We start from the raw sequence: 25,487 nt of genomic DNA, 5'->3' as shown, positions 1-25,487 counted from the left end.
ATTGAGCCGGCTGTTCATGAGTGCAGCAGAAGACCAAATCCTTCTAATGTCCTGCAAAAAATACTCCACAAAACAAACTCCAGCCAATAGGCAGCATAAACACAAGGCACGTAAAGATTTAACCACAACTGTCCCGAAGGTATTATTCCACAAAACCAACTCCAGCCACTATGTGGAACCAGCACAAAAAGAAACAAGAAAGTTGCCCAGCTTCCTCGGACGGTCAAGTGTATGTTCAGAGAGACAAGCACACTTGGGAGGAATGTGAGAAACACACCATGACTTCCTCAGTCCATTGATTTTATGAAAGACATCGCTTGTTGTGGGCATGTAAATATTTTGCGGCCATCCTTAGTATCTATTCTCAGTTTGGTCGGAAACATCAGTGCAAAAGCGATCCTCCGTCGATGCAAGAGTATCTTGAAGGAATGCTATTCCACAAAACAGACTCCCGCCGCTAGGCGGAGCCAGCACAAAAAGAAACAAAAAAGCCACCCAGCTTCCTCAGACAGTCAAGTGTATGTTCAGCAAGTCAAGCTCACTTGGGGCAACATGAGAAACACCAAATGGCTTACTCACTCCATTGTCTCTATGAAAGACAATGCTTGCTGTGGGCATGTAAATACTTTGTGGCCACCCTCAGTATCTATTCTCAGTTTGGCCGGAAACATCAGTGCAAATGCGACCTTCCGTTGATGAAAGTGTTTCTTGCATTCCTTGAATCGATCACATTTCTCTTGTTGAATTCACAAAGTCTGGGAACAAGAAAATGCTGTGATTCTTCCAAGAAAGCCTTCCTTTACTCCTTGTCTCACGTAACACGAGATCTTTATCGGATGATCTCAGAAATTTGGCCAGAATTGATCGGGGCCTGTCTCCCTCCATGGATCTGTGAGCCAGGACCCTGTGTGCTCGCTCGATTTCCAGCTTATGGCCTGTTATATCGAGCAGACTCGGGAAGAGCTCGTCTAGGAATTTTACCATATCTCGGCCTTCCTCATGCTCAGGAATTCCAATAATTCGGACATTGTTTCGCCAATTACGATTCTCAAGGTCTTCCAGCTTTTCCCAAACGCGTTCCAAATCTACTTTGGCCGCTAGCGGATTAGCAGCTAATTCTCTCTCCGATGACTCCAGATAATCGTTCCGTTTCTCGACGTCCCTGATTCTTGTAACCAACTCAGATCGCCTCCATCGCCGTAATTGATCGAATTATTACCACAAGATCCTCCAGGTCCATTATGACTTTCACCAGCATTCCAGACATGCTCACCAGTTGCTGCTGTATTTCCCCCACTGCACCGCCGAAACCGAGTCCCTGGTCTGCGGCCCTGTCTGAGGTATCAGCTTGAGCATGTTAAGTGTCTTTTAATATCTCCAGAGCCCAAGGATTTTTAATTCTTTGACATGTTGACTTCATAGACAGTTATGTAGCAGAGTGTATCGAATCTCACCGGTATATGACATAAAAAGAAAAAAATCGCAAAGTGCGCAGAGCTGTTCCTATACACTGAATGGTCCCATAGCCCCACTGACATAATGCTCAAACCAACCAGAGTGCCCCAAACCCCAAAGGCCAACATACAGGAACTCTGCTCCTCCAGTCACCACAGTGACACCTGCCACAGAAACCAACCCATTTGGTAACATGACAGTTTTAGACTTTGTATCATAAGTCATGGCTTGGGTCGGGTTAGGATAGGCTGAAGGGTCAGCGGTTGTTGCCATCATTAATGTGTTCCACAGCAGTAATGTCCCAAAATAATGTTATAAAGTTATAAGATGTACATAAAATCTCTTCAAAGTTGCCTGTCTCTCTTAACAATTTGGGCAATATCAGTATTTTGATTAACGGCCTATAGAAACTCCTTGAACATTGATGATTTTAACACAAAACTTTTAGGAAGTGATCTTAATACTCCTCCCAGGCTGTGGTTCTTTGAATACTGTCTTGTTGGAATTGTTGTTTTCTTGTTTATTTGCTTCTCTCTTATCACTGGGTTGTTTAAGCCATTTCTATACTCCTGTCAATTATACAAAAAGAAATCAGAAATTAAGTTCCTCTTAAAAGGATAATATACTCTTTCTCTCTGCCGAAGCGCCCAGGGGCGTTCTCTGCACTGCACTGGTGCAGAGGGGGAGAAGCCGCTGAAATGCGCCGTAAATCCAGCAGATGAGGTGAATGAACTCGGCGGAAGAATTCAGCTCAATGAATAGAACCGCTCGGCTCCGAAGAGAAAATCTGAATGAGTGGTTGCGAGCCAAATCCTTTTATACCCGTATGACCGGGGGAGTGGCATGCAAATTCCACTCGCCAATTCCCATTGGCCTTTTCTCAAAGATCAGAGGTGTTCGGGGCTCCCAAGAGTGACCCCTAGTGTCACTACATCGACACAATGTCTCGTTCCCTCCATCATAAGGGCTTTTTTTCTAACCTTTTAAAACTTAAATCGTATCTCATCCGTTTATGTTAAAATGTTAATTTAATCAATTCATAACAACAAATTCATAAAATTAAAAACGTATTACCTCTGACCGTGAGAGTTAAATCAACATCAACTATTTATGCCATGTATACTACGGAAGGCCAGATGTACAACTAAACAAGAGGATAAGTACATCAGAGTCTCTAGTTTGAGAAATAGACGCCTCACATGTCCTCAGCTGACAGCTTCATTGAATTCTACCCGCAAAACACCAGTTTCATGTACAACAGTAAAGAGAAGACTCAGGGGTGCAGGCCTTATGGGAAGAATTGCAAATAAAAAGCCACTTTTGAAACAGAAAATCAAAAAGAAAAGGTTAGAGTGGGCAAAGAAACACAGACATTGGACAACAGATAATTGGAAAAGAGTGTTATGGATCTTAACCCCATTGAGCATTTATGGGATCAGCTAGACTGTAAGGTGCGTGAGAAGTGCCCGACAAGACAGCCACATCTATGGCAAGTGCTACAGGAAGCGTGGGGTGAAATGTCACCTGAGTATCTGGACAAACTGACAGCTAGAATGCCAAGGATCTGCAAAGCTGTCATTGCTGCATGTGGAGGATTTTTTGATGATAACTCTTTGAAGTAGTTTAAGAAGTTCTGAACATTTTTTTCAAAATGTAATAGTAATTTTTCACGTTATTAATGTCCTGACTATGCACTGTGATCAGTTGAATGCTTTGGTGAATAAAAGCACCAATTTCTTTCCATAAGAGCAAAATCTGTAAATTATTAAAAACTTTTGGCCGCCAGTGTATATATATATATATATATATATTTTTTTTTTTTGAGTGTGTGTTGCTGGTAAACAACTGCATAACTGGGTGTTTCCCTCAGAAATCTTTGTAACATGATTGTTTGTTTCAAATGACTGTCAGTCATTTTGATGGTATTGAGAAGGGCACAGCATAAAGCTGCGATCACACTAGTCTAGGAGCGTGCAAATATATTTTGGACATCTCAACAACAGTATATGATGTCACTTTTGAGGGCTTCTGGTTTTAATAAATAATAAATAATAAATTACAAATAATAAATAATATTATATTATCCATTTCAATATTTGGTCACACATCTTTTCATCATATGAATTCGCAAGTCAGAGTTTACCAAACTTCACCGAACTTTCGTGCACAGCAGCAGGCAAAATTATTTCACATGAGCTTGGTTTCCGGTCTCCAAAATTTATATCCGTTTGAATGGGAGTGAAGAGAGTGCAAAGTTTATTCTGGTCGCACCTTAAGTGAAATGCACAGACAAGTTTTCAGTTAGAGGTGGATCTCCACAAAGTGGCTCCTTCATTTATTGATTAATCTTTGCGAGGGTGGAATTTGACAAAATTAAAAGGATATTTGATTTGTTACATTTTCTATTATTGCTCTTGTTGTGGTTGTTTATTATGTTGTCATTTGCATTTTGTCCACTGACATAAACCCACACTCACACAGTTGGGCATATAGTAATTGACTCCGACAGTTAATCCAATAGATGTGTTCTCTTGTAATTCCTGGAATAGCACAGAGAAAATCACTGCTTTAAAAGGGGGAAGCCTGTGAGGTATCTCTGGTGTTTCCAAGGGAGGTAAATAAATCCAGGCTGATTAAAAGTAGGGCAGACCTGTATCAAGTGAATGTTTTGGAAAATGTAAAAATGCAGCTTAAGATCTAAAATTGTGACAAGATGCGAGGAATAATTTATAAAAAAAGACAGGGAGAAAGCTGATTAAATTTGAAAGGTTATCTATTTTTCTACTAAAGAGGGGATGGGCCATGTTAAAATTGTTAACACAATCAATTATTAAATGTTTGCTGGCCCTAAATGTCACACACTGGTAAATACCATTGCCTATCCCAAATATTAAACATATTTTCTAATGTGACATGAGCTTTACAACAGAAACTGTGATATTGTTCATGCATTGATTATTCAAAAGCATGTGGTATGTGACGCTAGGATCTTACCAAGGAAGAGGTGTGGACATGGCTAGAGAAAGCCCAGAAAGTAAATCACTGTTAAGTCTTCGGTTAAAGCGCTGCCAGTATGTATTTAGACTGACCAAACAGAATGATGCTGTATGTCACGTATGTCTCAGGTGCAATCATTGCCAATCTAATGATATTTACACATTAGTGTAAACACAGCTTCTACAGCACTGCAATCATTGAACCAAACATGACCATAGGAGTCTCCACAACAGTTTATGACCCAAACAGGAATGAAACACTGACAAACTTCACAGTTTACAATTATGTTACCAAAGTTTCAAAGTTGAAGTCTACAAACCAGATATATTCTATTAAATGCTACATCCAATCAGTGAGCAGAATAAAGTCATGTTGGTTATGTCTGACATTGAAATGATAAAGATGCACATGTAACAAGTCTACTTTGCAAAAATTATAAAACAAATGAAAAGGTAAATCCAACACTTAATGGGAGAATTTTATTTAACCAACGCTTTTTGGGACACAGGCCTTCATCACAGTTAAAAGAAAGCATAGCAGAGAAACAGCTAAATGCAACCTATGAATAGACAAGAATATATGTCATCCAACAGTTAAAATACACCATTCCATAATTCCATTTCCACTAATTAAAAAAACAAAAACAAAAAAAACAAAACAATAGAGGACAGGTTAATTGAAAAGTGACACCCACGACTAAGGTATATTAGACACAATGAGTGGGAAAAATAATAAAACAACCACCTTACTCAATAAAAGGTTTAAGGTACATATAGGGATCAAGACCAAAAAAAAAAAAAAGCAAAGGAGGAAAGAAGAGCTGTGGAGAAACACATGAAGAGGTGTGAAATGCAGGAAGAAGAGTAAAAGCGTCACATGGGATGGTTCCTGGAATGGAGGGGTATGGCAGATGTCAGGTCCAGGCTTAAGGATCCTGGAATGGAGGATATGGCAGATGTCAAGTCCAGGCTTAAGGATCCCCTGATTACAACATGCTTTTGAAACACCAACAAACAAAACACAGAGGTATCTCTATGTAACCTCAATAAAGTTGATACATTAGCAAAAGCTGCTGTTGCTTGATTGACTGCGCTACATTAGGTCACTTGTGTAAGCGATGACACGTTAACCTGAGAAAAACAACAACAACAAGGCATTATTCAAACGTCACAACAGGCAGGTCAGTTTGGTTGTCTGATGCCACTCTCTGGATCAAAATGCTCTGTCTCATTAGGAGGACTAAGACTGTCAGTTGAGGACATGACTGCATGCTCAGGGCTTCTTATTGTTGACTTTACCCCTGCGCTTTTCCTGCTGAAATTATTTGGGGCAACTTTCCACTATTTGCTTTTAATATTTACTTAACTTTTATTACTTATTAAAATAACGTTCCATGCAGTCTGTTAAAATGTGACTTTAGTCAGCTGTGTGGTGGTAAGGCACAGAAAAAAAAAAAAGAACTTGAGTGCTAAATTCTGCACTAACTGTAAATAGAGGATCTCTGCATTAATAAAATTCATTTTTTAAATGTGGCAACGGGGCCTTTTACCCCACACCTGGGGTAAAAGGCTCCCTCACTTTGGGTAAAAGGCCCCCAGGGCGGTTATATTGATATAGTGTAGACACTGGAGCAATAGTTAAAGGGCACAATTTGTCAATTTATGCAAATACTTTTAAGACAGTGAGATGCTTTTTTGAGTAACAAATTAAGATATTGCTTATTCAAAATAACCACTTCAGAAAAGGGTGCATAATTTCTCAATCATATTTGACATTTAATAAGATCTCAAGTGTTTTATAAACAAATTAATCTACATTGTGATTAGATCAGTCAATCTGAGCCAACTTTAAACATTCTTCATAACAAATCTATTCCCCTCACTTAAGAAAAACAATGTGTTTTATGGGGGCCTTTATCCCCTGCAACAGGGGGGCTTTTTACCCCAATTACTATCCTTTTACTTATTGGACAGTTATTGATTTTTTATAAATATATAATCACCTCAAATATAATTGAAAATAACAAATAAGTACTTTGTCTCAAAATAAATGTGATAATTTCCAGGGTAATCATTAGCTGCATACATTTTCAATATTAAAAAAAATATTAAATTGCAAATTGCTTCCAAATCAGACTTTAGATATTACACACAATGATCTCATGAAACAGAACATTTTTGTAGTGTGTAGTGACAAACAGGTTGTCAGGTTTATGTGTGTTTTTGTTCTTGTTTTGTTTTCATGTCTTTTATTTTGAAGTTTCATTGTCTCTTCCTTGTTCCTGTTATGTTATGTGATTTCCTGGTTGTGTCGTGTGACCCTTTTGCTTCACAGTGTTTATTAGTTCTGTCTTTTCAATGGTTCATGTTTCATTGTCTTGTTAACCTGTTATTAGTTCTGCCACTTTATTGATAGTCTTGTTATCAGTTCTAGTTTGTCATTAGTTCTTGGTTTATTAGACTTGTCACCTTGTTATTAGTTCTGTCATGTCATTGGATGTCTTAAGTTTTTACCTTTTGGTTTGTGTTTAAGCCCTCTTGTTTGCCTTTGTCTTGGTCGAGTATTGTTTGTTGTAATGTTGTAATCAAGTCTTAGTCAAGTCTTAAACCTGGTGCACACTGTACGATTTTGGCCAAGAAAAAGAATTTCGGGAATCCTGAAGGATTTCTGTCGTCGTAGGGCAAAATCGGCAATCTTACAATGTTCAGTGTGACATGTTCACCGATGGACGATTAATAGCTATGCGATGATCTTTAGCCTCCGTCGAAGTTCTGGCAGTGTCAGAAATTTAGCATCGCAGCCATATAGTGCTATTACGATGGCCAGATGAGAAAGTCCGCTCCTCTCTCGCACCCCAATTCACTTGGAAAGAAACCTGCTCCGTGTCTGCACCATAGCAACATTTGTGTTATCACTCTACTCAAGCAATTTCAATGCTTTTTCTTCTTTTCATTTTAGATAAAAATTGTAATAAATAAATACGCAGAAAATACTTGGAGAAAAGTGTAACACTTCAGCAATATGAAAGCACTATTCCCTAAATTAAATAAATACAGAGCTTACAAAAAATAAATAAATGATTGCATTTTCTTAACATGTATTTTTTTTTTACATTTATCATGCATTTTCTTTTCAACTTTATTTTAAATGTTACAACATTATCCATAGGGAATTTGCAAGCGCAATATATTATCAGCCTATATGAATTTTCAAAATTTTGCATGGCAGATAGGTTACTAATCTAAAAGAGGAGAAAGATGTACTATAACCCACCATTTTTGTTTTCACCTATGTGAACGGAGAGGTTTGACATTTTTTGGGCCACAAGTCTTTTTATTTCCGCAATGAATATTTGCCTTGTGGTAGCTAATTACTGCTGTAGGCTACCTCCCGCACTCGCGTTCATTCTCAACATCTATATTTTTTGGTGTTTGGGATCAGGTTGTCTTATTATAGGCCTATTTGACAAAATCCATCTTTCTTTATATATGTTAGCCTATGCTTGTGATGGAGTGGTATTGGAGCAACGGAAATGCTGATGTCCTGACTTTCAGATAAAAAAAAAATGCTCCTCCGGGCAAACCTTGCTGTTTCGCTTCTATTCCGCAAAGCTCCCATAACGTGAGTCACATTCACTGATTGGGACGATTGGGACCACATTCGGCTACAGTATGTATCGTACAGTCTGACATAATATCGCACAGTGTGCCATGGCGATATCAATGCATTCATATCGTACAGTCTGACAAGCAATAATCTTAAAGCACTGTAAAAATCCTACAGTATATAACGGGCTTTAGTCAAGTTCCGTCATTGTTTATGTTCATGTTCCTTATTTTGTGTCAGTTCATGGTTTTCGTTTTACTTTCATAATTAGTTTGGATTGCATGTCATGTAAATAAAGCTGCCACGGTCCACGAGCCAGCGCCCACTTCTGCCATGGTCCACGAGCCAGCGCCCACGCCTGCCACAGTACACGAGCCAGCGCCCACGCCTGCCACGATCTATGAGCCAGTGCCCACACCTGTCACGGTCTACGAGCCAGTGCCCACACCTGCCTCAGCCATCCCAGAGCTAGTGCCTAAAAATTCTGTCATCCCAGAGCTAGTGCCTAAAGCCTCTGCTGTCCCAGAGCCTGCGCCAGAATCCTCAGCCATCCCAGAGCCAGTCGTCACGTCTGCCTCATCAAGCCATGTCTGACCTACCATGCCAAGTCGCCACGTCTGACCCGTCATGCCAAGTTGCCAGATGTGACCCTACATGCCAAGTCGCCAGGTGTGAACCAGCATGCCAAGTTGCCAGGTGTGACCCGCTATGCCAAGTCGCCAGGTCTGACCCGCCATGCCAAGTCGCCACATCTGACCTGCCATGCCATGCCAAGTCGCCATGCCCCCTGGGCCTCTGCCTCCTGAGTCTCCAGTGGCTCCGTCCCCTGAGAGTCCAGCATGCCATGCCGCCTCGTCAGCCTCACCATGCCACGCTGTCTTGTCAGGCCCTGCTCCACAGCCCACGTCTGTCTTGTCAGGCCCTGCTCCACAGCCCAATCTGTCCCGCCAGACCACACTCCGCAACCCAGGTCCTCCTCAACAGCTCAGGTCTGTCTCATCAGACCTTGCTCCATAGCCCTTGTCTGTCTTGCTAGACCATTCTCCACAGCCCAGGTCCTCCTCAACAGGCCATGCTCCACAGCCCACATCTGTCTCATCAGGCCACTTTCCTGGCCATCTGCCGGATCCAACCTGGGCCCTTGGCCTCCTGCCGGATGCGCCCCGGTCTCCTGGCCTCCCACTGGATCCGCCTCGGTCTCCCGCTGGATCCGCCCCAGTCTCCTGGCCTCCCGCTATATCCGCCCTGGTCTCCTGGCCTCCTGCTGGATCTGCCCTGTCCTCATGACCTCCCACCAGCTCCGCTCTGGTCGCCTGGTTCACACTGGTTTCCGGGTCCTATGCTAGCTCCGCCCTGGTCGCCTGATCTGCCCTAGTCTCCGGGTCCTCTGCCAGCTCCGCCCTGGTCTCCGGATCCTTCACCAGCTCTGCTCTGGTCACCTGGACTTCCCTGGTCTCCAGCGCCCTCTGGTTCACCATGGTCTCCGTATGCTCTGCCAGCTCTGCCCTGGTCTCCTGGACTGTCCTGGTCTCCAGCGCCCTCTGGTCCCCAGCACCCTCTGGTCCCCCGTGGTCTCCAGCGCCCTCTGGTCCCCCATGGTCTCCAGCACTGTCTGGTTCACCAAAGCCCCCCCCCCACCCCCACCCAGCTCCCTATTGAACTTGCTTGCTGGTGTTGTTGGGCATTGGGAGCCGCCCTTAGAGGGCTGGGATTTGTCACATTTATGTGTTTTTGTTCATGTTTTGTTTTCATGTCTTTTATTTCGAAGTTTCATCATCTCTTCCTTGTTCCTGTTATGTCATGTGATTTCCTGGTTGTGTCATGTGACCCTATTGTTTCACCATGTTTATTAGTTCTGTCTCTTCATGTTTCATTGTCTTGTTAACCTGTTTATTAGTGCTGCCACTTCACTGATTGTCTTTTCTTGTCATCAGTTCTAGTTTGTCATTTGTTCTTGGTTTATTAGTCTTGTCACCTTGTTATTAGTTCTGTCTTGTCGTTGGATGTCTCGTTATGTTACCTTTTGGTTTGTACTGATGTCGTGTTTGCCTTTGTTTTGGTCGAGTATTGTTTGTCATAGTCAAGTTGAGTCAAGTCTAGTTAAGTTCAGTCATTGTTTGTTCATGTTTCTTATTTTGAGTTAGTTCATGTTTTTCATTGTACTTTCACGATTAGTTTGGATCGCATGTCATGTAAATAAAGCTGTACTTGGGTTCCTCACATAATCATCTTCATCGGTTCCCATGCATGCTCCTGGCTTCAGCCTGCCTACAATGTTACACAAGCATTTAGGAAAGTCCTGTGGTAGTTTTGTTGCTATTTAGTGTTTTGGTAGAAAATAAAATCAAAGGAGCCTTTTACCTTAGGGAGCCTTTAGCCCTGTTGTACCCTACTAAATTTGGGAAATATATGCTGTGAAAAGTGGTAAACTGTTACAGTAAGGAATTATTTTTACTTAATTAAACTCTTAACATGAGTTTTGTTGGTGTAACCTAATGTAGTCAAGTTAATTAAGACATGTTACAGTAAATAATATTTTTGACTTGAATAATTTTTTATTTTAGATGTTGTTGCCTTTAGTTTATGTAGATGTTACCGCATGAAGCACATTTTTAGGTTAACATTTTAAAAGTGTCCTCAAAAACAACCAACAGATAAAGATAGATAGATAGATAGAAAGATAGATAGATAGATAGAACTTTGTGATTCAGTCATCAAATTTTATTTTGGTTGTATCTGATGTTGTGTACTCTGGATAAGGACTTTAATTCTAAGGGGATAGTCCTGAGCTGTTGATTGGGGGCTCAGCGGCTCAGCCATGTCAAATCCTTCTTTAAGGACATAAATCTGCATTCAGAGGTAACAGCCTAAGTTCACCTGCCCCACCCCCACTCACCGATCCATCACCAGCCATCCCTCCTTCTTTGCCTCCGTCATCAATCTGTGGGTCACTCTTCCCTGTATATTTGAGAGCTTTATTCCAGGCCGTTTACAACAGATGCAGTTCTTCCTCTGTTAAGACTATCACTCTTTACTCCAACTCTTACTCCATACTCTATCCATCCATCTATCAACTCTCAAGACAGATCGAAGCACCAAGCTTTTTATGGGACAATAATTAACAAGTCTACCAAAAGAGAGATACTAAGGGACGATCTAGATAATATCAAATACACAAATTTGTTGTGTTTCTGGTCAGGAGAGGAAGACTTGAAGAACAAGACTCTGACTGTTTGAGCTCCTGTCTGTGCTCTCAACCAGCAGTCAACAATGGGGAATGCCAAAAGCAGTGCTATGTCTAAAGAGATCCTGGAGGATCTGAAACTTAATACAAAATTCTCAGAGAATGAGCTGTCACAGTGGTATGAGAATTTTCAGAAGCAGTGTCCATCAGGCCGTATCGCACCAGAAGAGTTTAAAAAGATCTACGAACGCTTCTTCCCAGAAAGTGACACGACATCATATGCCCAGCATGTCTTCCGCTCCTTTGATACGAATGATGATGGAACACTGGATTTCAAGGAATACATTATTGCTCTGCATATGACATCAACTGGAAAGACAGAGCGTAAGCTGGAGTGGGCCTTCTCACTCTTTGATGTTGACAAGAATGGCTACATCACCAAAGCAGAAGTGGGAGAAATCTGCCAGGTTGGTGGCTTTATAAAAGACAAGCAAAGGGAAGTTGCAGTGGTCAAATAGTTTTGCAGAAATTCACAAATATGAAGCATGTGTGGCACTGTTGTGTGGCATCCCTTTAAAATCAGTGTACAAATAAGTGAGTTTGCTATTTATATATGCACTGTGGGGTTACCTTAAAAAAAAAAAAAAACAGGAAACAATTTTCACACAGAAATTGCTAGTAGATCTACATATTTTCAAGTAAAGGCTACATGCAATTCTTGGTGGCTTTAATTTGAAATTGTCAAGTAAAGTTTACTTTGTAATACTCAGTTTCAAGTAAATTTTACTAATTTTTGGTCAAGCAATGTAGCACTGAATTAAGCCTTACTTTATACTGTATGTACTACTATTTCAATGTTTTTTTTTTAAACGTACATGGTCTTGTACCACATAACACAACAACCTTCCACAGGGAAACTTAATGCATGCTACATAGTCTACTACCGTGTTTCTCAACTGGTGGGTCGCAGTTCTGTTCGGACTGGGTCGCGGACAGCAGGGATAGAACAATGCCATGGCTCTCCCATTGAAGATTTTTCAGCAGCTGCCCAAGTGATAGATATTATTTAATGATAACATAATATTTAATGAAGGTATTATTTAATGATAATCTTGCATTCAGCTAAAGGCTTCTCATCTGCACTACGATGTTTTCGCGATGAGATTAAAGCATTCATGCGAGTGTAACGTAAGGCCTACCAGCTAATGATCTGCTCTGCTCTCTGACGCACACGCGCAACCCCAGGGCTTCCCTCGATATTGTGGTGCGTAGACCTCAAAACTGATGTGACCCATTTCAATTCTAGTGAGACTTTTCTAGTTTAAAGCATTACGGAGGAAGTCAAGTCAAACCTCTCAAACAGTAGGCATATTTGTTTAGTGGGGAAAACTGAGGCTAGTTGTCACACTCCAATGAATATTTCTCACGGCAGGATTATTTTTGAAATTCAATTTCTGGATAGGCAAGTCTTGGCTGCAAAAACATGATTGAAGATTGTATTGCCCAGGAAAAAAGATACAGTTCATTGAACACAGGTCAACCAGCTATTGGCGCATGTTGCAAAGGCTTTCTAGCAAGTCAGTCCACTGTTGGCCATCTTTGGAACGATCTCGGGAGGCTATTTCCAGTCATGCCAATGCAGCTCTTATCTACTTGAATGGGGGGACACCGAAATCTCAAAAATGGTTGGTCCAGATTACAATCAAAGAACATATTTCAAATCAGCAATAAAATTTTATAATACTAAAATCATAAAATATGCTTCTTTAGCTCATATTACGCTAAAGCATGCAATTTTCCCAGCTTGTATAGCTATAATATGCATGCGCGTTAGCGAGTTGATTGACAGGTGATGTCTGTATCTAAAAGGTGAGAAAAAAAGGCTCTTTTACCTGTAAGGCGGGACTTCCTTTCTACATCCGTTGACCGTTGGGTGCTAGAGCTTGGTTGGGCTTTCCAGTTACTCCCATTCATTTAAATAGAAGTGGCCCGTCTCTGCTAAATACTCTCTGGCATGTTGTTGCTCTATATGAGGTAAGCTGTAACAACAGAACCTGCTGTTAAACAAACTATAATAGATTTTTAAGCAATTATGAAACACATAACGATGCGTGAAAACGCAAAAATGCACAAGATAATGAACAAAAATATCAAACCATAGTTTTGTCCAAAAAATATTGTAATTTTATTCTGTAATTTTACAGTTATTACAAAAATATGGGATACTGGAATTTCATTTGGCATTTCATTGGAACTGGTTTTGAACTAGATGTTTGAAACCAACATACAAAACCAATGTTTGTGTATTTAGACTTTTCACTAAAATCTTTGAAGTTACTGAGATACAGCCCTTGTGAGAACTTGCCCCAGCCTCCCCTTTACAGCACATATTCTGTTTAATTGGCATAATAATAATAATAATAATAAACTTTATTTTATAGAGTGCCTTTAAAAGCAGCTTCTCAAAGCGCTGTACACAAAATAAGCAGTACATAGCACAATAATAAAATAAAAAAATAAAAAAATAAATAGAAATAAAAGAGCAAGCAATAAACATCAGCAAGCAAATGCTAGTTTAAAAAAGTATGTCTTGAGTTGAGCTTTAAAAATGTCATAAGTCTGAGCTTCCCTAAGTTCTAGAGGAAGAGAGTTCCAAAGGATAGGAGCATAGACAGAAAAAGCCCTGTCACCCACAGATTTTAAGCAGGTTTGTGGAACAGTCAACAAATTAGACTGTGAGGAGAGCAGTCTGTGATTTGGGGTGTAAGGGATTAACAATGCACAAATACATAAATAATGAGGAGCCAAGCCGTGTAGTGCTTTGTATGTCAGCATCATAACTTTAAAATCGACACCCCCACTCGACACGGAAACTGACTGGGAGCCAGTGCAAAGACTCCAATACAGGAGTAATATGATTGCATGTCCTGGTCCTGGCAGCAGAGTTTTGTACATTTTGTACATAATAATTCTGCTTGTCTTTTTAACACAATGCCTCAGTAAGAAGTAGACGCATGTCTTATGAGCTTTGTCTTGAGCTAGTGTCTCAGAGCATGGCTAATGGAATTGGCCAATCCTAGAATAATCTATCCGATAAATGGTTTAGTGTTCAGACAACAAAAGAGCACAGATGCCTTTTAGGATACAGACGGCCGTCTCCACTGTAAGCACAGAGACAGTTGGGTGGGGGATTACTGTGGTAAAATTATTCACTTGATAACGTAAACATTGGGAATAAGTGATTTAAATCACAAATATATGTCCAGCGACAAGTACAAGGAAAAATGAAAAGAGGTAAGAAGTGAGGCAGAGAAGTGGTGTGTTTGAAAAGGAGGAAACAGATCCAGTATGTTTAACTGAAAAATTTGAGGTTTATCCATTAGTCCAGAAAATAAAGAATGCAAAGCAAAGAAAACACCACCCTAACCCCTAACCCTAACCTAAACTAACCCTACTGTATATACAACTCTGATGTTAAAGCTATCTATTAAAAAATGTGAACATTAGGTTCTTTCAAGTAAAGGATTAATGATGGAGTTCACAATGCATATGTTTAGCGAAAAGTGTGTAGAAAAATGACAGACCTTTGTCAGAGTATAGACATCATATGTAATTTGACATTTGAATATAGAAGTACAGTCTATATACAGCGGGGTTATACTGATAAGCAAATAGGTGTTGAATCAAGGTGTACAAGGTTGAACAGCCAATAAAATATTTCCAGTGAACAAAAACATGGGATGTGAAAATAAGACTAAGACTACTGTCTTGATAAGGATATCAAGACAGTAGAACCCACTGAACAGTTGTTTTCATATCAAATTATGAATGTGGCGTATAACCTGGCTATGTTCATTTTCTGGAAATAGCACTTATTTGAGAGGTGCTCAAGAGCTTTAAGCAAGAACTTAACTAAAAAACAGAAACAGATCTTAATCATGTTTTAATTTCTTATAAGTGTTGAAGCTTGTTGAAATGGCCGTTATGTCTGCTTCAGCAGATCAACATACAGGACACTGAAAAAAAATGTAACTTAAAAAATTTGTTTTGTTTTGATTAAGTGAATTTATATATATATTACTACTAATATTACTAATATAGATTACTACTAAGTCACACCAACAAAACTAATTTTGAGGGTTATATCAGTTGGAAATAGCTCCTTAAGGTAACAATTGCTGGAACTACTTTTCACAGTGTAGGATGAAAAAATGTGATAAAGATTCTTTTGGACTTCTTTTGAAAAATGAAATACTAGCATACAGCAAAAGTTCAGTTTTTAGTTTCATTGTTTAATAGTTTAAGGATGCATTTCAAAATGAACAGTCTTGCATAACTCTAAAAAGCATTACCTGCAATTGTTACCTCAAGAAGCTATTTCTACTAGATCTAACCCTTAAATTTAGTTTTGTTGGTGTAAACTAATGTAGTCAGGTTGATTTAGTAATGCTAAATTATGTTAAATTAAATATTTTTTACTTGAATCAGACCAGTTAATTTAGATGTTGCAACATGAAGCAAATTTATTTTTTAGGTTAACACTGTTTTAGTGAAGCTAGGCTGTAGGCATTGTTTGATCAGAACACTGGATTCAAATTTATTTCATTATCTGGCAATGATCAACAGTTAACAAACTTTGTGTTCACTGTGTAGATGTCAGTTTATAAGTATGAATAAAATGTAAATTTAAAAATGTCACTGTCATTGTGCCAGAGACTGCTAGAAAAAGAGCATTAAAGATTGAGGAAAGCTGCTCTGACGCCAGGAGCTTTGGCTCTGCCTCTAATTTGTATTATTCTTACAGTACGTGCCTTACGTGTCTCAGATAAATGCCTCCTCAGCTCACTCCTAAAGATCCAGGTCAGCCCTGGTAAAGTGAAACTAACCCCTTAGCATGAGTGTTCTTGTGACGATTAACTCAGGACAGGCATTTTCAGAGCTGCAGGTGGTCATTCATTTGTCACTCCTAAGTAACTACTGACTCTAAGAGGAACTAGTAGTATAACCAACATGATTTTTACTGTACTGAAAAATCACTGATGTTATTTAGAATATTAAGAAGCCTACACTGGGATGTAAGGTGTTTACTTTGACATTTAGAAAAAAAAAAAACTACTTTGTATTTTTTTTTTTTTTTTTTTTATTTGTATTGCCTCTTTCCCCATAATTTTCTGTAATTTTTCATCTATCCTGTCTAATTATAGGCACAAAAATATAGGTATAAACCAAAATTTTGATTATTCAATACCATTCTGACATTTACTTTCCTTTGAGTTTAAAGCCATAAATATCAGTGAAAGAGCTCTTAAAAATCTGGATTGTTGGGTAAATTCTCTTAGAAAATAAGTTTTGACATCAGTTTGTTATTTTTCTTTTCTCTCTCCTCACCTTAACTTCTTTTCCATCTCTTGAATCCTCAGGCTATCTATAAGCTGATTCCTAAAGAGGAACAAGACAAGCTTCCAGCAGATGAGAGCACTCCAGAGAAGAGAGCAGACAAGCTGTGGTCATTCTTTAATAAGAAAGATAATGGTAAGATTTTAAAGGCATAGTTCTCGCAAAATGAAAATTCGGTCATAATTAATCAAGATTTTGAATGAAAATGACTTAAAGTTTAGGTTGTTTCTGACCAAAACCTATTGTATGCCTTCAGAAGACTTGAAATAGGACGCACTAGTTGCATTGACAACTTTTATGATACTTTGAGGTCCTTTTATTAAAGTAAGTCACTACCAACTGCCATGGTTTTTTTTAAAAGAAATGGACTGGGTTATTTATTCAAATGTTTCTCATGAGAAAGAAAGTTACAAGTAGGTATAGCTGCAGGCCGGAGATGCATCTTCAAATGGGGGTGGAATCTCCAAAAGTGGGGGGGGGGGGGGGGGGGGTTACTTCAGAAGGAGGATGAGCCAGCTCCAAAAGGGGGAGACAAGTCCACACCCGGTTAAGCATTGGGAAAGTGTTAGGTTAGGGGCTCTGTATATGTTTGCTGGCAGTTTGGCACTCCCGCCCCTTTTTTGGAGCTCAGCCTGCAGCTATATCCTTCTCCAACATGAGGGTGAGTAAATCATTGCTGAATTTTCATTTTTGGATGAACTATTCCTTGTAAACTCAGTTTTACCAATCGTATCTACCAATGGATACAAGGTAAACATGTCAAACATTTTATTTTAGTATGGGTAATTTCCTAACTTCATACAAAGAAAAAAAAGGCAAAGTTATAAGTTAAAGAGCTGCTTTTGAAAGAATGAATATGTGAGTTTGTTTAAGGGTTCTTTCTCATTATATGACTTTCTTTCTTACAGACCGGTTGGCTGAGGGGGAGTTTATTCAGGGCATTCTTGACAATGAAGATGCTCTCCACCTCATTCAGTATGAGCCCCAGAAGTAGAAAATGAAAACAATGAAATTATATATTTGCTTTCACATTGTTTCCTCTGGCCCTTTACTTTTTGCATTTTGTTTGTTTTTAACCTTCACCCCTTAAATCGGAATACTTCTGACAGTCTTCTTGTATTAGGGATATATGCTCGAACCATTTTGTAAACATTATCTGACAGCTCATTAATCCCAATGTTTTTGAGTGAGACCTCTCAATAAGACATGATAGCAGTGGGAGGATAGGTTCTAGTGATTCTCATTAATGTTGGCAAACAAGTTTAATTGTAGATGATCTCTTATGGGAACATACCATTGTGATGAAAATACTTTAAAACATGTAAACAAAAATGTAACACAATCACAAAGGCTAAATAAATTCAACCATTTTATCTATGCTCAGTGCATTTTCTTGAGTTGAGGTTCAACTGATATGAGACAGATAATTTCTGTTATTTTTCATGTTAATATTAAAATCCAAAAAAGACAGTCAAAGCCACAAAGCCGTGGTGAAAAAAATAAAATAAAAAAATAATCACTTACCAAATCACTTACCATCCACCAGCAAGCTTGACAAACTTTTGCCATTTGTATTATGCAAAACATTTTTCCTTCTCTTTTTGATGAGAATTTATGTGCTATGGAATAAATATGAAAATGTAAAAGCTAATATAAATCTCACTATTTTTTTTTTGTTTTGTTTGTGCAATATTGTGTAATTGTTTAGGTAGGGTAAACAGTTCAATGCAACCACTGGAAAGGCCAGTATGTTTATCTCAGTCTGCTAGAGTGGCAGAGGGGTTTAAAATTCTTGTGGCAAAATTTACCCGTAATCCTGGATTGTCGTTGTGTGTGTCAGCTGCAAAATTTGGCCAGACAGTGATAAAAACAAAATAATGCTTTGTGAACACAGGTACATTAAATGTTAGCCAGTATATAAGTAAATTTGCAATATTTGTTTGAGTGTGTCTGTTAAAGATATATAAAGAGCACTCTTTACTAACAGTTTCTTCTCTCACTGGCTGTCTTAGTCCAAATTTGGATTACTGACATAATCATCTGTCCAACATCAGAAAAAAAGACTTCCCAAAATCTCCAACTGCTCCATATATCCTCTCTCTCTATTCCTCTTTCTGAGTCTTTTCTATTTCATCTAGTCTCCCTCATATTGAAAATTTTTTATAATTATCTGACAGAAAAAGACAGAATGACTGAAAAATACAAGGAACAGTACAAAGAACAGCAGAATGGGCTTTGTTTTACTTTAAAGTGTCCATTTGTCAGTGTAATTACACAAATATTTTAAGTAATGTGTAAGGCAATGAAACAATTTGTACTTAATATGTATGTATACAAATTAATGAATATAAATGAATTTAAATGGATATGAATGGAATCAGACAGAATTTCAAAAATGCAGTTCTTTTAAATGTTTAAGCATATTTCAATAACCACAAGTTAACCTTTTCACTCCTTCTTACCAGTGCTTCACGTAGAAATAGCTTTTATTTTAAATAATTGCCTTTAACAATCCAATGCACATACATTCACATACACATACTGTACAAACACGTTCACTTCCATTTAATCAACTTCTTATTCAACAAAACATTTGGTATGCCTTTAGATATAAACTTCTTTTCTTTTATTTTTTTTGTCTCACACAGGCATCCTTTATACATGTTTGGCTATTGTCTTTGAGAATGTTCAAATTGCATGTTTGAAACAGCATAACCAAACATAATGAATTCTTTTTACAGTAATTGGCAACCACAAATTGGAAACGTAAAAATATATATGTGTGAGCATTCGCAATTTGCCATCATGGAACAGAATAGACAACAAGGGAGAGAAACCAATGACAAGAAGGGACAGGAGACCTGTCAGAGTGGTCAAAAAGGTGGGCATGGGCCCCATTAATGAGGTCAAAGAGTTGGTCATAGGTCCCATCAAAGGCATGGAGGCAGAGGGAACTATTGTCTAATGAAGTCTGGACACCACTGTTGAACATGTGGTAAACAGAGGCCTTACCATGTCAGAAACTAACAGATTCGCTCACCCTAATCTGAAAAGGTCAACTGAGTCACTAATAAGAACATTTTACCAAAAAAAACAAAAAAACAAAAAAAACAAATCTGGAAGTCTGCTAGATCTGCAGTATGTTATTACAGTACAGTAAAAGTCCTATACAGTAAATAGAATTACTGTATACACAACAGTGTATGTTACACAGTTCTTAAAGTTTCATTTACATTATTGACTATATACACTACACTCTTAACTGACAGAAAATCAAATTGCAGTATCACATCTTCATTGATCACACCATTTGATGGTTCCAAACGATTACACATTGAATAGATATTTGAAGAATTTTTTATTCTGTAAATTATACATGTAATGGAAGTGTGTTGCCTAATGTTACATCCAATATCAACATATGTCAGCATCTTTAAAGGCAATTTAGACATGTACATTGCTAATAAATGGTAGTAAAAATGACTACATTAAACTAAACGAAAAAAGATCACCAAATGCTCCCTTTTCATGCCGCAATGTTTTTTTTAAAACGTTTGTGTGCAAGGAAATATTTACGACCCTATTGAATGAGAAAAATACCTGTAATAACAAATAAAGAAAATAAAAAAAACACAAAATAAAGATAAGAGTTAAATAAATATTTGTGCAATTATTTACACAACTGAAAAAAATTTGAAACTAAGTGATGACTACTAGGCTATACTGTATTGATTTAAAAATGTGCTGTTGGTTCATGAGAACATGTTGCAAGAACAGATTTAAAAACAAAAACAAAAAGAAAGATCAAATTCACCCACAGTTTCTCATGCTTTTAAACAAGTCTGATCAAGAACTTTCATGTGTACTTTGATTACGTAATCAGATCCTTTTCACATTCAAAGAGTTTCATGGTTATTGCATAGCAGAGATGAAACAGCAGGCAAATAGTTTACTACAGCATTTTAACAAAATCTTTTTACATTGCCAGTGGCAATTTAAGCTTTAGGTTTTTATTTATAAATTGCTTCAGGGTGTCAATCATGGAGAAAAAAACAAAAACCAAAAAAAAAAAAAAAAAAGATAGCAGAAAACCAATAATAAAATATAACAAATGAGACAGCTGCAAAACAGAAAATAACAGACCTCATGATTTGACAGTCTCAGTGTAATCCACTCAAGAGTCTCATATTCTTCAAAACATAGATTAAATTTCCTAGAATCCTTACACTTGGAAATCCACTTATTGCACAATTAACGGATGACACCTGTCTCACATACTATCTCTCTAAATCTCTCGAACTCCTCTCTCCACTCACACTAACTGAATTTCAGCCACATTCATGCCTGAAAAAAAATAATTTATAGAGAAAGTTCACATTAAAAAAAATTTAATCAACCATACAAGCAAAACATTCAAGGCCAGATTTGTCAATACAGCTCAAATGTAATCCCAAATCACATTTAGCAAGGAGAGTCAGATCCCTTCATGGCCTCCTTCATCTGATCCATTTCTCTCTCACAGTCCTCACATGTATCCGGTCCACACCCACCAACCAGCACCAGGGTGGGCACATTGCCCTCTCTCCCCATTCCCATGCTCCCATCTGATGCCCACACAGAGTCTATCATCCCATCTGGGCACTGTAATAGGCCACTGACCGAGTACAGCCCACCACCTGGGACCACCTCGTCATATGCTGGAGCGTGGCTTGAAGCACGGGCATCCTCTAGTCGAAGCCTCTGCCGGTGATGGCGCTCAATGACTGTTTTAGTGTAAGAATTAAGGGTCATAACTGCAGCGCCCATGCAGCAGCTAAAAGAAACCCATGCCAGCCTTGGAATTGATGGGTAAAGAAAAGACAGCAAGAGAGAGAGAGTTTAGCACTAGACATGAGTTACAGGCTCTTGTCACAGAATCAGCTAACTGTTCTAAACCTCAGATTTTTAGCGGTGTCTTATGTCCCATTTTCTTTACAACCAACCAGTTACCAAGAGTAAAGAAAAAGCTAAAATGTTACTTTCCATCTAGCTAACAGCTCATTTGCACTTTCAAACTGACGCACCACATTCGGTCACAAAACACGCAACAACCAATCGCGTTTGGCATTCCTGACATCAAACCTAGCATGATGTGTCTATTTGCACCATATTTGAAAAAGTAGAAGCATGAATGTAATTTGAGAGCTTTGGCAGAGGGGAAGATTTTCAGTAAATGACAACTTAAATTTCAGTCTTTTCTTCACACAGATTTATCATATGGCTTCAGGACACTCAGACTGCTGGAGCACGAGTCATATGGACTACTTTTGTGTCACTTTTTATTTATTTATTTTTGACATTTTGGAGCGCAACAGCATCCGTTCCCATTCACTTTCACTGTATGGAAAAGTGCACCCAGGAAATTCTATATGACCTTTTATGTAAAACAGACAAAAAAAAAAAGTATGGGTTTGGAACACAATGAGGGTGAGTAAATGATGATAGACTTTTCATTTTGGGGTGAACTAACTCTCAAATCGTAATCAGTTCTAATTTACCAATACCTCAAAAGTTAACATACTGGGTTGAATTACACTGAGTAAACAACTAGGTGTACTCACGCAAATGACCAGCCATAGTCCCATGTCTGAGGTCTCCAGTCTTTGGGCCCCACAATTACAGTCAGCTGAAATACAGTGGTGTACATCATATGAGCCACCATCCCCAATAGCCCTAAAAGAAATCAGGGGTTATAAGGAGGAAACAACTGTGCTGATTGTACGGTAAAACAATTTGTAAGCAAAGAACTGCATATAAGGTAAAAATAAAAATAGAGTAGTGTGAGCAATGAAAGTTAGAATCAAAATCATGCTTTAACACTGAACAATAATACCTAAATGTCAATCTGTTAATGAAAGAGAGACTAATGACAAGTCTCTTACCTGAGAGCACAGTGCATATGGCTGCGAAGGCGTTGATTTTGAGCGCATGCATTTCTTTATGAAAACACAACACCTCCAGCCACATGAGTAGAAAACCCATCCCTAACAAACTGATGTACATGAACTCAGCAATCATTGACAACCATAGAACACCTGCAGCAAGAAGACAGAGGAGCACAATGTATACAGAAATGGCTTGTAGGCACAGATACATCACGTTTATATCATTCCATCAGGTGGAAATTATTTGGTAACACTTTATGATAAGGTTCTAAATGTCAACATTTGTAAATGCATTAGGTGTTGTAAACTAACAATGAACAAAAACTTTTTCTGCAGCATTTATTATTATCTTGGTTAATGTTAATAAATATAAGGGTCACGGGACGCCATGCAAGAAGCAGACGTGTGAGCGATGAGCTCTGCGCACTTTGCTAAATTTTCAATTGTTTTCATGTTATAATCTGGTGAATTTGATACACCCAGTTACACAATTGCTCTTTGAGGTAAAACATGGCAAAAAAGTCAAAATCCTCGGGATCTGGAGACATTAAAAGACACTTACGTGTTAAGGATGAAAGCCCCGACAGACCTACAGACCAGGGACTCGATTTGGATGGCGCGGCAGGAGAGGAGATCCAGCGTCAGTTGTCCAACATGTCGGTGATGTTGATGAAGGTTCTTGCTGAGTTGGAGGATCTCGCTGAAATACGTCGATCGATTACGGCGATGGAAATAAAATTCACTGAGTTAGTAACAAGAGTGTCAGATGTTGAGGAATCCGATTTTCTGGAATCTTCGGAGAGGTAATTAACCGCTAATCCGCCTGTGACCAAAGTTGATTTGGAACATCTCCTTGAAAAGCTTGAAGATCTTGACAATAGAAGCCAAAGGAATAACGTCAGAATTGTTGGAATTCCTGAGCATGAGGAGGGCAGAGATTTGGTGAAATTCCTAGACGAGTTTTTCCCGAGTCTGCTCGACATAACAGGCCACAAGCTGGAAATTGAGCGAGCTCACAGAGTCCCAGCTCACAGATTTGCTGAGGGAGACAGGCCCCGACCGATTCTGGCCAGATTTCTGAGATCATCCGATAAAAATCTTGTGTTGCGCCAGGCGAGGAGCAAAGGGAAGCTTTCTTGGAAGAACCATACTATTTTCTTGTTCCCGGACTTTGCGAACTCGACGAGAGAAACGCGATCGGTTCAAGGAATGTAAGAAACTCTTACATCAGAGAAAGATCTCGTTTGCTCTGATATTTCTAGCCAAACTGAGAATAGAAACGAAGGTCGGTCGCAAAGTATTTATATGTCCCAATCAAGCAATGTCTTTTATAGAATCAATGTCTGAGTAAACCATTGGAGGTTTCTCATGTGAGTGGGTCAACTTGCTGTACTTACTCTTGAGGAAGCTGGGCGACATTTTGGATTTTTTGCGTTGGCTCCGCCGAGCGGCTGGAGCTTGTTTTGTGAATAACACTTTTCCTTAAAGAAACTTTTGCACTGAAGTTCCCTGCCAGTTTGAGAGTGGACACTACGGATGACCGCAAAATATCTACATGCTCACACAAAGGATGTCTTTTATAAAGCTGACGGATTGTGTAAGTCATGGTATATACTTTTACGCGGCCTCCGAGTGAATTGACTCGACCATCCGGGGATTGTGTTGGCTCCGCCTAGCGGCTGGAGCTTGTTTTATTGAATAATACTCAAAAGTTCAAAAGTCTCCACATATTTGGAGACTTTTGAACCCATCCGGTAGGGACTATACATTTTTTTCATCAGTCCATAAGATTTATTCTAGAATAGATTTTTTTTTTTTTTATATACAAATCCCTCATTTCATCTGTTGTTGATTGCTCAATTGGAAACATTTTAGTCTCAGATCACACCCTGGTGAGTTTAGAGGTGATGCCACATATAGAGAAAAAGAAATCATATAGTTGGCACCTTAATGTATCCCTTCTGCAAAATCATGATTTCCAACAAATGTTAAAGACTGAAATCAATGTTTATATGGAGACCAACTGGTCCTCAGTACCCTCTGTGGGCGAGGCTTGGGAGGCACTTAAGGCGGTACTTAGGGGTTGGATCATACAGTATGCCTCATTCACCAAAAAATCCAAAGCACGAGAACTTGTGGAGTTGGAAGGAAATATTAAAAGTGCCAAGGCAGAGCTAAAGCGCCGTATGTCAGCTGATGACCTCAGAGAATTGACCTGATTGAAATACAGATATAATACTATTTTGTCGCGGAAAGTGGAGTTTTGGTTATTCAGGTCAAGACAGTCATATTTTGAGTCGGGTGACAAAGCAGGGAAGCTTTTGGCTAGATATATAAAGCAGAGACAGTCTTTTTCTATCATTCCCTCAGCCATTGAAATTAATAATGCCTTTAAAGAATTCTGTATTGATCTTTATAGTTCCACGCCTTCGCCTACTGATGAAGATATTAGAAAACTTGTGGAACTATTAGATCTTCCTAAACTGACGATTGAGCAAACTCTCTTGATTCTGAGATAACCTTGGAGAAGCTTGACGAGGTAATTAAGTCCCTACCTACTGGCAAGGCTCCGGGGTCAGATGGATTTGCCGCAGAATTTTTTAGATCCTATGCTACAGAATTGGCTCCACTTTTGTTAGACATTTATACTGAAACATTAAAGAATGGAAAGCTTCCACCAACCATGACACAAGCCCGGATCAGTCTGATTCTTAAAAAGGACAAAGATCCAAGCGAGTGTAAAAGTTACCGTCCAATCTCCCTGATACAACTAGATGTAAAAATATTGTCAAAAAAACCGATTAAGTAAAGTTATGACATCTCTTATACATATAGATCAGGTAGGGATTATTCGGGGCCGTAGCTCTTCTGATAACATTAGGCGTCTCATCAATATCATGTGGTCAGTGGTGAATGAACAATCT

The 25,487-nt window shown here is 38.9% G+C and overlaps 2 protein-coding genes across 2 annotated transcripts in view; one reads left to right on the top strand and one right to left on the bottom strand.

Annotated features, from left to right (window-relative positions):
- The first annotated feature begins 11,016 nt into the window (after positions 1–11,016).
- Positions 11,017–18,691, top strand: LOC127452797 (visinin-like). Its single transcript, XM_051718517.1, has 3 exons — positions 11,017–11,709; positions 16,663–16,774; positions 17,548–18,691. Exons 1-3 carry the CDS (start codon positions 11,329–11,331, stop codon positions 17,631–17,633), a joined length of 579 nt encoding a protein of 192 aa, XP_051574477.1. The 5' UTR covers positions 11,017–11,328; the 3' UTR covers positions 17,634–18,691.
- A 405-nt stretch (positions 18,692–19,096) lies between these two features.
- Positions 19,097–25,487, bottom strand: part of LOC127452794 (germ cell-specific gene 1-like protein) — a 12,941-nt gene continuing 6,550 nt past the window's right edge. Inside the window, exons 4-6 of the mRNA XM_051718513.1 lie at positions 22,561–22,713; positions 22,240–22,351; positions 19,097–21,473 (exon numbers count right to left, since the gene is read on the bottom strand). Of these exons, the coding sequence (XP_051574473.1) occupies positions 21,101–21,473; positions 22,240–22,351; positions 22,561–22,713 (638 nt within the window). The 3' untranslated portion in view covers positions 19,097–21,100. The remainder of the gene's footprint in view (positions 21,474–22,239; positions 22,352–22,560; positions 22,714–25,487) is intronic.

This window comes from Myxocyprinus asiaticus, chromosome 15, assembly GCF_019703515.2.
Source record: "Myxocyprinus asiaticus isolate MX2 ecotype Aquarium Trade chromosome 15, UBuf_Myxa_2, whole genome shotgun sequence".
In the NCBI taxonomy this organism is placed as follows: Eukaryota; Metazoa; Chordata; class Actinopteri; order Cypriniformes; family Catostomidae; genus Myxocyprinus; species Myxocyprinus asiaticus.
The sequence above is the reverse complement of the archived record's forward strand: the minus strand, read 5'-3'. Positions and strand labels throughout refer to the sequence as shown.